This window comes from Eleutherodactylus coqui, chromosome 2, assembly GCF_035609145.1.
Source record: "Eleutherodactylus coqui strain aEleCoq1 chromosome 2, aEleCoq1.hap1, whole genome shotgun sequence".
NCBI lineage: Eukaryota > Metazoa > Chordata > Amphibia > Anura > Eleutherodactylidae > Eleutherodactylus > Eleutherodactylus coqui.
Window position 1 is genome coordinate 107,948,762 of NC_089838.1, and position 12,868 is coordinate 107,961,629.

At 45.0% G+C, this 12,868-nt stretch overlaps 1 protein-coding gene across 2 annotated transcripts in view; it reads right to left on the bottom strand.

Annotated features, from left to right (window-relative positions):
* Positions 1-12,868, bottom strand: part of FBXO38 (F-box protein 38) — a 65,822-nt gene that overhangs the window by 16,266 nt on the left and 36,688 nt on the right. For both annotated transcript variants that reach the window (XM_066591319.1, XM_066591320.1), the window contains exons 13-16: positions 9,428-9,544; positions 7,332-7,514; positions 5,687-6,346; positions 5,508-5,605 (exon numbers count right to left, since the gene is read on the bottom strand). In XM_066591319.1, coding sequence (XP_066447416.1) covers positions 5,508-5,605; positions 5,687-6,346; positions 7,332-7,514; positions 9,428-9,544 — 1,058 coding nt within the window. The remainder of the gene's footprint in view (positions 1-5,507; positions 5,606-5,686; positions 6,347-7,331; positions 7,515-9,427; positions 9,545-12,868) is intronic.

The window sequence follows — 12,868 nt, forward strand, 5'->3', positions numbered from 1 at the left end:
CACCGCAGTGTTCTTTTGACTTTGCAGAGCTTGCTGGATGTAAGATGTGACCAGGATGCTGCAGCCTTCGCTAGCTCTCGTATCAGCACAGCTTCATCCTCAGACTGCTTACATCTCCCACAGCCTATGAGGAATCTGTCAGCACAAGAGAGAATAGACATTGAAGCTGAGAAGTGTGTGAATCACCCTAGAATCTGCTGTACTTGTGCACTGATACGTTGCACATGTAATGCACCTTTCTCCACCTGCAAACTGCCTTTAGTATGTGTTCTTCCCTACTGTGTGACATCTACAGCCTATGGGATGTGTTATCCCTGATAACCTGGATGGATTCCCCCTCTGATCCGCAATGTACAACCTCTTCCCTATTCCTGCTGCTCTAACAAGAAGAGGAAGAGTAGAGAAACCAATACAACCAGGAGCACTGTGCTATTAGAAGCAGGACAGCCAGCTAGTTAAAGGAGTTACACAAACTCTACAGCAACAAAACGGTAAGAAATTTTTAATGAAGTTGTTAAAAAGTTGCTCTATTTTTTATTTAGGAAGTAAATGAATATAATAATTTCACAGCACAGGTGTCCACAGCCTTTGTATTTTTGCATTAACACACACATTCCATTCCCCAGTATAAAAAGTATGTACAAAAAAATTATCCATATTCAGTGCTGAATTATCCAAATATAAATTGGTGATTTACAGATATGGCACAACAAATATACCTGGAATTCATGGAGCGTTTTAATGGAATATTAAAAAGATAAAACCACAAAATAAGGGCTCATTAACACATCCGTATATACTGGCCAGGTTTTCATGCCCGGTCGATATACGGTGTCCCTTTCTGCAGGGGGAGGAGGCGGGCCAGGAGCAGTGCACTGAGCTCCCACCCCCTCCCTGCCCTTCGCCACTATTTGCAATAGCAGGTGGCGGGACGGGGCAGGAGTTAGCTCCACCCCCGTCCCGCCCTCCCATTGTAAACAGTGGCAAGGGGTGAAAGCTCAGTGCACTGCTCCCAGCCCAGCCCACCTCCTCCCCCTGCAAAAAGGGACACTGAATATCGGCCAGGCGTGAAAACCTGGCCGGTATACGAACGTGTGAATAAGCCCTAAAGCTGTAAACCCTGGAGTTGTACTATTCCGTCACATTCTTAACCTGTTTAGGATCAGGCACTGTAAATATATATGGCGCTTGGTCCTGGGCTTAAAGCCTAGCCGTATGTAAAATTAGTATGCAAAATTATGGCGGGGATTCAAGCCTACTGCTTTGCAATCAGGGCTGTCAGCTGTTAGTAACAGCTGATAACCCGAAGGAGAAGGCAGGAGGAATTTTTAACCCTTTTTGTCCTTTCCTTCCCTGAGTACACAACGCTCAGAGCGCGGTGTACTCCGAAAGTGGAAGTGTAACTTTCACTAAGGAAGCTGGTGGGGTCATGTGACCGCGGGATTCTCTGCTATAGGAGAGCTACAGGGTAGTACTAGACCTTAGCCGGCTCTGCCAGTGACTAATATCACCACAGGGGATGTTTTCCCCCTTAACTGGGGCTCCTATGGATGCCCCAGCTACAGTTGGAATGTGTCAAATAAAAAAACAAAAAACAAAAGCAAAAAACACATGTGAATGTCTCCCAGAGGTCTTATATGACGTCATGGGGGACATAAATAGTAAAAAAACATAATTACATAGATAAGTAAGACAAAATGACAGAATAAAACAATATATACATAAGAAAGAAAACAACCCACAACTGACGCCAACTAAAACCGTCGCTATAAGCGCCCTGTAATCCAAAACCATACATATTATATATCACAACGTCTGAAACAAAATGAGGAACCCGTTCCCATACTTTATTTTAGTGTAAATATACTATTTTTTTTTTTTTTTAAAGTACAAATGTTAAAAAAAAACAAAAAACATTTTTTTAGCTTTTTACCCCCAATAAAACGGAAAAAAAAAAAAGGGAAAAAAAGTCAGTGAAAAAGCTATTAAAAAATAGCCCTATAGGTCACAAAAAAAAAAAAGAACCGCAGCAAAAATTATTTTGATAGCGAAGGTAAAAAAAAATAGGACAGTAAGACCACCACATGGGTAAAATCTAGAGATCAGCGAACGTACTCGGATAAGCACTACTCGTCCGAGTAATGTGCTTTATCCGAGTACCTCTCTGCTCGTCCTGAAAGATTCGGGACGCGCTGCGGAGCGGGGAGCTGCAGGGGAGAGCGGGGAGGAACGGAGGGGAGATCTTTCTCTCCCTCTCTCCCGCCCGCTCTGCCCCGCTCCCCGCTGCGACTCACCTGTCAGCAGCGGAGCGCCCCGAATCATCTCTAGTAAAATCCCTAAAAAGTGTCTGGTCCTTTAGGTACAAAACAGCCTGGTCCTTAAGGGATTAAACATTATTAGTTTCCTGCTTGTGAATCATTGGGAAAAATGTACGCTCCCACATGGTTTACCAACAACTTTCTTAAACCTCTCAATTGAGATCTACCTAGTTATGCCATATAATCACTGATAGCTTTGTACACTGGAAGTCAGGGAAAGTTTGGTGACAAGTTATGTGTGGGCTGTAATGGCCGGGATTAGCAGAATTCACTTTCTGGGAGGGAAGAAAGAAATTTAACAAAAATAGTAAAATAAAGTGTGTAACTGCTCTTTATAAAGAAGCACAACCTGCAGTCAATCCAATTAAGAATGTGCATAGCAGGGACTTGTCCTCAGCAATCATGAGTGAAGAGCAGACTTTATGTGACAGCATTAGCTGGCATGAAAACAGATGGACAGAAGAAACCTAATTTAGTAATTACCGTCCAACAACAGGGTCTTTGATGAGAGTCTCTGGCTGCACAACACTGGGGGTGTCAAATGCAGGTTCACAAGACACAATTTACAGAACAATTTGGCTATGCAAACTTAACACTTTATTGTCTGTGTGCTTGTTTGATCATTCTCATAGAAAGTTTAATGTTGGTAAATAAAAGTCTTATCTGGTTTTTCATAGAACATACTGCAAGAACGTTAAAACTGCTCATCATCCATGCAGAAGAATAAATTCATTAAATCCCTGGTTATGGTGCATCTCATACAGGTTTACATGCAACGACAAGCCACGATCCAGCAATGTTTTTGATGCTGACTGAAAGTCAGCAATAACTAATAGTTAAACACTTTTTTCCCATAAACACTGGACGATTATTGCTCAAATTTGATAAGAGCATTCTTATCAGTCATTTTCCCCTCCTCTGTCTCCCACTCCTGTGTCTTTTTTGCAGGACAACTGGCTGCAGAAGGATCCTCTCTGACTGCTGTTTGCAATACGTGACAAAAAAGTTAGTCGATCTGTCAGCATACGATGCTGTTCTGTTTAGCAGCAGATCGAGGATGCCATGTAGCTGTATGTATACACACAACACGTCAATCACTACCGACTGGGGCAGAAGGAGGCGGGGAGGGATGTCCCATCAAGAATAAAGCAGACTCATAACTATGAATCTTTGTTTTTTGATAGCACTCAGTCAAATGGCACAATGTTTCATTTATTTTTCGACTTAAAATAAAGTGGGTGTGCTTAAAGGGGCTATACAACAATTGCAAGTTATTCTCTATACACAGGATAACTTGCTCATTAGTAGGGGGTCTAACCCCCCGAGACCCACGCCAATCTCAAGAACAGCGGTCCCAAGTACTCCGTCCTCTGCACTGCACCCCTCCACAGTGAGGAAAAGACTGAATGGAGCACTGATTACGCAAGCACACAAGCGGTCCATCAACTTTCAATGGGACTCTGGATATAGCAGAGCAGCGGACCTGCTTGGGTATTTCCATCAACCCCATTAACCCTTTCCAATCCAATTATTATTTCTCATCTATTCTCCCCAGCTCCAAATAAATTGGAGCTAGTGAGAATGGATGAGAAAAAATACATTTCCCTGCACCCTCCTGAACTGACAGAGTTCAGGAGGGTGCAGGTGCTCACTGCACCGTGGGCGGGCCTGCTTACCTGTCCGGCGTCTTCCGCATTCTCCCTCTGCCTCCCGGCTCGGCGATCATGTGACCGCTGGGGTCAGGTGGCACCCAGCGGTCACATGATCGCCGAGCCGGGAGGCAGAAGGAGAATGCGGAAGATGCCGGACAGGTAAGCAGGTCCCCCCATGGTGCAGGCTCCCGGCTCGGCGTTCATGTGACTGCTTGGGGTCAGGTGACACCGGCGATCACATGATCACCAGCCGGAATCTCCGTGCATTACATAGTGCTAATTGAGCGCTATGTAATGTGTAAAGGAGAAGGCAGAAAGGGTTTTTAACCCTTTCTGCCTTCTCCTCGGGGGTCCTCGATGAGGACCAGTGCAGGAGTGTATCTGCACCTGATGTGTCTGATGATTGGGTGCAGATGCACTCCTGTACTGCAGTGTTGGGCCTGCCCCGACATTGGAGCTGTGGAGGGAAATGATGATGTGGGGGCAGGCCCGACATTGGATTGGAAAGGGTTAATAGGGACGTCACTGTTGGGGGAGAAGCGACCCTTGCAGTGACCGGAGAACAGCACATGGGAGTACTGTTCTCAAGATCAGCAGGGGTCTTAGCAGTGAGACCCCCATTGAACAGCAAGTTATTCTCTATCCCTATTGTGATACAACCCTTTTAAACAGGGCTGCATATAATGCTGCCAGAATCTCTTATAGCACCAACACTTGGCTACACCCTGCTTCCCCACAAGATGAAAATGAAAGAATTCAGAAGGAATAGGTTCTCAGGCCGCTTTCGCACGGCTGAGAAAATCGCATGAATTTCGCACAAATATGAACCCCATTCTTTTGAATGAAGCAATATACTTGAGCGATCTTTGCGATGCTGTGCGGGGGGAAAAATTGTGGCATGTCCTATTTTTTCGTATTCCTCGGAACGCCTCTCCAATTCCTTTCAATGGGACAGGAAATCACATCACATGGCGTGCAATATGCACGCGAGTGTGATGCAAGGTTACCCATTGAAACGCCTGGTGATCCTCTGACACGGCTTAATTACTAATTACCAGAAGTGATGAGGCGTTTGACAGAAAAACCCCTCGCATCCATGGGTAAACCGCACACCGGTAAGCACGATATCGGGCCGAGTTTCTCAGATCGATATCGCGCTTGCCCGTGTGTAGGTTGTCTTAGCAAGAATTAAAGAGACTGTCTAGAGGATACATCTCCAGTATACATTTAAAGTGTAATTTCTAGTTTAATTAACCTCTGAGTTCCTTTATTAATAAACTACTGTCCAGCAAACAGTGCATCCTTCTGTTGTATGTACCCCTGATATTGATTAGTATGTAACTAGAATGTCACAACATAAGACAGTGACGCCCACTAACTTTTGGATATTTTATGAGAAGTTTTTAAACTTTATATCTTCGCAATTATTCATTGAGAAATGCCGTTCTTGAAGCAGAATATAGATTAATGTTTATAATCATTATAAACTTAGAAAATATATGTAGTGTTTAGTTATGTACGCATATTGTAGACTTACCTGGACATGGTCATCCTCAATAACCGGGTCACTGGTGCTTGTAGATTTATCTGCCGTGCGTTTCCTCTTTACAGCTTTCCTACTTTTGGGTGCAGATTCTTAAAACAAGATATTACATTAAACCATGAAACAGACTACTGCGTTATGGGTTATGACAAGACAATACAAATGGAACTCACCCCCGTCGGAAATGAGAGACACCTGAGACAGCCGTGTTCTTGCTCTTGTAAGAGGCCTGTGTGGATTGTGGCCCCCTTGCTGTATCCTGCTATTTGCACTAGATGCATTTGCATCCATTCCTATGCATGAATTAGTCCTGTTTGCTGCATTTTGTGGAGTCCTGAAAGCATATTCCGAGCAATCTCCCGGAGAGGAGCTACTAGTTGAAGGCTGCGGTGGGTCACAACTCCCGCTGTTTCTCCTTTGCGCCGTTTGTTGCTTGTTCACAGTTTTGGAGCAATAAGGACATACTGCATCTGTCTCTGGGCCCTGAGCAACACCAAGCTCCGAATCCTCTGCCCTACTACAAGTACATGAATCCACTTCCTCAGCAGAATCAGGACTCTCATTCAAAGACTGATTGGCATCCATGTTCTGGGGCTCAGGGTCGCTCGCATTGATAACCCCACTTGCTGCATTCACTTCATTGGAGCAATCTTTTCCTTTGGTCCTGTCAGAGGGGTCGCTGGCTGCCTTCATATCAGCTTTTATCTGTTCGCTTGTCACTTGACACCCCTTTTCACAGCTACTTTCTTCGCTTGGTGCAGTTTGCTGTGCTGGACTCTTGAATGCAACGCTGCACTTTTTCCGCAATGGTGTTTTACCTTTCCCACTTACAGCTGGAAGGAATATAAATAAATAGTGTAAAATGTACAAATGCATGGTTTGTAATCCCTTGAAGCCAGTCTCATACCAGCGGGTCGGATTCTGCATGCTGGAGACCCGCAGTGGTTTCCGGCTGTGAGGCCGGACGGTGACCCTGCATACCTCCCTTAACTGTATTGCAGGTAACAGCAGAGGCTTGCAGGCGGTCATGCACAGTACAATATTTGTTAACGTCTATTTGTATTTCCCACGCTGTCGCTTAGTGATGACGTGGGTGCCTGCAGCGCATATGGGATGTTAATTGTGTATGGGCTGTGGGTCGGATGTCTCCATTGGCATCAATGGAGGCTGTTTGTGTGGATTCCGCAGCAAAATAGAGCGTGCTGATTCTTCCGCTCGCAGAATCCCCAATTTGTATCCGCGAGTGTAAACGAAAAATCAAAAGTGCATGCCTTTAAATGCCAATGTTTTACCACGGATCATCCGTGCGGACGGCAATTGCAGAATCTGCAATACAAATTGCCTTAGGCTGCTTGCACGCGAGCGTAATTTGTTGTGTGCCGCCGACATGTGATAGTCGTGCGACACACGACTGTTACAATAACATTGACATTGCATTCTTGCTACAGGCCGCCAATTGCAATACGCTATCTTCGATAGAACATGCTGCAATCATGTCAACATGGGAGCCTATGGCAGATTGGGACAGCGTATTCTGCTCTGAATACACTGTACCAACACGGTCCTGTGAAGGAGCCCTCAATACCATTTGTAAAGACTGATCTCAGAACATGGCAGTCACCCAACATCATATAGGAAGACAAGATCAGAATGTCCATAACAGAATGAAATGTATTATTCATATTATTAGATGTATATTGTGTAGGAGCTGATCTGCTGGGAGATTAGATCCCACTGGCTGAACCATGGCCAATTCAGAAAGCATACCTGTATGTAAAGAAACATGTGTGCTACTTTGTATCCATAATATATACTCACCCCCATCATTTGTGCTGTCCTGAGGTTCTGACAACTGGAAACTTTTATCTTCCTCCGGAGGGTAGTTGTTGACAGGTGGGTTACTGACATTAGAGCCAGTGCCAATATCATCCTCATCCTCACTGTCAGAATCGTGGACGGTGATTGGTGTAGCTTTTACAGCAGGTTGCAAACCACTGGGACCTGCAGTACATACATGTATAGATGTGTTAGGGCACCAATACAGACACCTCTGGGGGATTTATGCAACAATTACTATTTCAGCACTTCTCTTAGACGAGCCGATTTGTCATTTGAATGAGCGAGTGGCGTCACCGGTAGCTCGTTCGCTCGGGCAGCCTGTTTATACAGGCAGATACATCGTTGGGTCGTTCAAACTAGAAAACATTCAGCTGTTCACACTTTCTGTATAAGTAAATGAGGGACTGAACAAGCAACGCTTAAACTGAACGATAAGTGAGCGGGGGTCCCATGATGATTTTTATGCCTGCACATTAAGACTTTTACTTTGCACTTTCGCTCATTTGAATGATTTTTTGAATGATGATCGTTCCGTCCAAAAGCACCTTAACCCTTTCCAATCCACTGTCTGACGTCTAAAGACATTCTGATTGAAGGCTGTACAGCTCCGATGTCGGAAGACGTCTGGCAGGGTATTCTTACTGTAAATTACTGGCTGCTCAGTTGTCGGGGGACTCTCCAGCATGTCCCATACTGAAGTACTTGCTCTAGCCAGAAGATGGCGCCATTGTATAATGGCAGAAAGAGAAAGCCCCTAGAAAACCCTGAACCCAAAATTGGATTGCAGAGGGTTAATAAAATGTGATTACATCACGGTAACCTGAAACAATTGATGAATAGATATGAATGGATTTAGGAAATTTAACCACTTCAAGATCAGAAGTTTTAAAGGCCCATTTAGACAACGATTATCGCTCAAAATTTGCTCAAAAGCTGTCTTTTGAGCGAGAATCGTTGTGTGTAACTGCACTGACATCCTGCAGATTTTGTTAAGCCTTCCCTCATCGTTGTCTTTCAGCGTGCTGAAAGACGACGATGAACCTTAAGCAGGGATTTACAGCGGGATACAGCGGATACTATGGTTTCAGCTGTATCCCGCTCCCTGATGACAGGCTGGGTATGAAGAACAGAGCGGTCAAGCTATGTTCTCCATACCCGGTATGGAGCACTCCGTGTATAACAGCCGGGCTCTCCGTGCAATAAAACAGCTGCATGCAGAAGGCAAGCGGGGACACCTCGCTTGTCTTCTGCATTCTCCGCTCTCAGTGCAAGGTGATCGCTCAAGATCTTGAGCGATCATCTTGCGCTATAAATGACAACGATTATCGCTCAAAAGTCGCTTGAGCGACATCTTTTGAGCGATAATCGTTATGTCTAAATGGGCCTTTACTCCCCTTCCTAAATCAGGGATACGCCAATACATGTTATGCAACAATATTTTGCAGAAAAGTCAAGTGTGACTGTTTCAGAGCTGGGATTAAGTCACAGTCACATGCAACTTAAATTTAGGTTTAGTGTGCAAAAAGTCAAATGCAGCTCAACCAAAATCCAACCAAGTTGTTTTTTCTATGACTGCTGTGTCGCAGTTGCGTTAGATAGTGATGCAATACCAATGACAATCATTATACATGACAATGCCTGCGACACATGTCGCTCTGCAGCCCTAACCTTACAGTCTATGGCAGTCAAGAACTGATTAAATTTCTCTATGGTTCTTTGCCATTAAAGGATCGGTTTTCTTTAGATAAAGCCTTTATATGCGCCCTATTAAAGAATATGGATGTTCTAGAAAGGGATTCTATATTAAGGACAAGACCAAACTTAATGAGATAGCACAAAGTTACTACAAAGAGCACTCCTGCCCTCTAGAGGACATGGTTCTTCAATGCACAACATAAACAGCCCATTACTTTAACAGCACAATTCCAATAGTAACAATAGACTGTCCCCAATCCACATGCAAACTCCTGCTTGAAATATAGATTTGTTAGAAAGGAAATATTCCATATCTTCTTCTAATACACACCAACACAGAAAATATAAGAAAATAACTAGAACATTCTGTAAAGCACAACCTGCTCGTTCCTCATCCACATCCATTGGTATAACAGCCAAATTTGGGGCTGCAGCTTCATTGTTTTGCGCAGCTGGTCTAACTTCATCTTGTGGAACTTCTTCCATGTCATTTAGAGCTGCATTTAAAGGAAGCACACGGTGAATAGTTGTGTACAATCACTGCTACATACAGAACAGTAATAATGCATTTGCAGATAAGTGTGATCATTGCATCTAGTCCAAGGCTGGAGTCTTAGGACCCAATAATAAAGAGGCCAACTGCCCCTGCCATCTTTTCCACTCCGTGAGCAGAGGACTTGACATCAGCATGCTAAGTTGGAAAGTTCCAACTTTAAAGGTAAGATCACGCATAGTGGAAAATTCGATAGCTGCAGCAAAATCTGCATCAAGATGCAAATATTGAGGTGGGTCTGCACTGGACTTCACTCCTTCAATTGAAAGGGTGAAATCTGCCGCAGATTCGCATCAAAATCCACACTAATGCAGATTTTGGTGCAAATTTTGATGTCAATTTTCTGCCATAGAAAATCAGTGCCATTTCTGCTACATGTGAACATATCGTAAGGGCTCATTGGCATGGGCATATTGTGCTACATGGTGCATGTATATATATATATATTTTATATATATAATATATATATATATTTTATTTTTATTTTTTTATTTTTTTTCTTACATGCATACTGCGCAGTGCTAAAATCTCATTTATTTGCACTGGGGTAAATCACACGCATGAATAAATGTAAAAAAATAACCCAGCACGTCTCATTTTAGTCCAATACCCCACTAAAGTTAACCCCTTAACGACCAGCCAATAGTGTTTTTACGTCCTCCCGAAGTGGGCTTTATTCTCTGAGGACGTAAAAACATGTGTCCTGCAGAGAATAATGCCCCTTGGGCTGTGGACGTGACAGCTCCATGCTGTCGGTGTCCGCAGGTAGCTGACAGCATGGAGCTGTCATCCCGGGCTGTTCGGAGCCCCCCCCGGCATTGCGATCGGCGCTATGCAATGGATAGCGCCGATCGCAAGAAAGTAAATAAAAGTGCAATAAAAGTTAAAGATTCAGCTGCTCTGATGGATCGGATCCATCGGAGCAGCTGAAATTACTCACCGAGGTCCGCCGCACGACTCCCCGCTGTCCCGATGCTCCGTAGCCGTCCTTCTGCGCATGCGCGCCAGGCGGCATTACGTCAGCCGCATGCGCAGAAGGCCCGGCGGCGCGGGAGACTTAAAATCTTCTGGCTCCCGGCTCCTGTACTTAGCCGGGAGGCAGGAGATGTCAGCGGGGACTGCGGTGAGCGGTCCCCGGTACCGCGATCGCCGTTATACAATGGATAACGACGATCGCGGAAAAGTGAAAAAAAAAGTGTAAAAAAAAGAAAAGTTTCACCTCCCCTCATGGATCGGATCCATGAGGGGAGGTGAAAATACTCACCTCAGGTCCGCCGATGTCCTCCGGCCGGTGTCCGGACCCCCCCCCCCGCTGCCTTCTGCGATGTGCCGATGCGGCGCGCATGCGCAGAAGCCGGCGAGCCCGGCAAATTCAAAATCTCCCTGCACCCGGCTGTCACAGATAGCCGAGTGCAGGGAGATATGACTGGGGACCGCTGTATGCGGTTTCCAGTCATATGATCACCGTTATCCATCAGATAACGGTGATCATATAAAGTTAAAAAGTAAAAAAAAAGTTTAAAAAGTTAAAGTTTCATCTCCCCTCATGGATCGTATCCATAAGGGGGGGATGAAATTACGTACCCAAGGTCCCGGATTTGTTCCCTGGTGGGATGTTGATCCGCGGATCTTACCCCAGCTTCGGCGCATGCGCCCGTCAGCATGATGGTGGACACATGCGCAAAAGTGAAATATTGCCCAAGAAATATAAAATCTCCCTGCTGCTGACTACAAAAGGTAGCCAAGAGCCTGGAGATGTCACGGGGAGCCGCGGTATGCGGTTACTGGTCACGTGATCGCCGTTACCCAATGCATAATGGCGATCACGTAAATGCGATCGGTTGGGGGAGATGAAACATCTTCTCGGAGGCTTCCGCATTTGAATCCAGATGCGATTATCCTCCATGGACCCTTCCGGCTGCTGCGCATGCGCCCGCCGGCAAAATGCCGGACACATTCGCAGGAGCCGGGAAGCCCAGGAAATTTTAAATCTCCTTGCTCCCAGCGACCAATGGTCGCTGAGTGCTTGGAGCAGTGACCGGCGGCCTTGTTGAGCGGTCCCCGGTCACGTGATAAAGTAGCGATCTAACATTAGGCCGGTCACGCGTGACCGGAGAGGAATTACAGGTTCTGCATGCGCTTGATCAGCGGTAATCCACGGATCAATTGCATGCATTGGATTACACAATTCCCCCCAATTAGTGGGTCGGAATTACGTAATCCACTCGCAGAAACAGAACACAGCATGCTATATTTTACCACGAATATCTGCGACCTAGAGCCCTTTGTGCTCTATGACCGCGGATATACTCGCACCCCATATGCAAATAGATTGTGTACGGGCTGCGGGTACCCGAGTCATCTCTAAGCGACGGCACGGGAAATGCAAACAAAAAACCGCCTGTGTGAGTAGGCAGTTATGCGCAGTAATATTTTTAGGAAGTCAAATTTTTTTCCGTATAAGTGGGCAATGGGGCCTGGAATTTATTCAGTTCTGCCCTGAAATCCAGTGGGCATTCCCTCCATTATGGGCCTAGCCATGTGTCCTGTAAGTAGATTAGGGCCACAATGGGTATGTTTCTGAACACGGGACAAACAGGGGTATCCATTTTGGGGTGAAAGTCTTCATTCCTATGTACACTTTCCAAAAAAACCTGTTTTTAAATTGACACAATTGCCAAAAAAATGAAAATCATAATTTTTTCCTTCTGCTTGGCTTAGATTCATTCAAAAACTGTGAAGTCAAAAAAGTCATCATACCCCTAGATAAATTCGTTAGGGGGTCTACTTTTCAAAATAGGGTCACTTGTGGGGGCTCTCCATCGTTTTGGTCACTCAATGGCTCTACAAGTGGGCAATGGGGACTAAATCTCCTTCAAGCAAAATTTCTGTTCCGAAAGCCACCGGTTGCTCCTTTCATTTTGGGCCCAATTGTGCATCAAGACATATGATTAGGGCCACAATGGGTATGTTTCTGAGCACGGGAGAAACAGGGGTATCCATTTTGGGGTGCAAGTCTTCATTCATATATGTGCTGTACAAAAAAAAACTGCTTTTAAAATGACAGAATTACCAAAAAAATGAAAATTGTAATTTTTTTCCTTCGGCTTGGCTTAGATTCATTCAAAAACTGTGAAGTCAAAAAAGTCATCATACCCCTAGATAAATTCGTTAAGGGGTCTACTTTTCAAAATGGGGTCACTTGTGGGCGTTCTCCATAGTTTTGGTCACTCAATGGCTCTACAAGTGGGCAATGGGGCCTAAATCT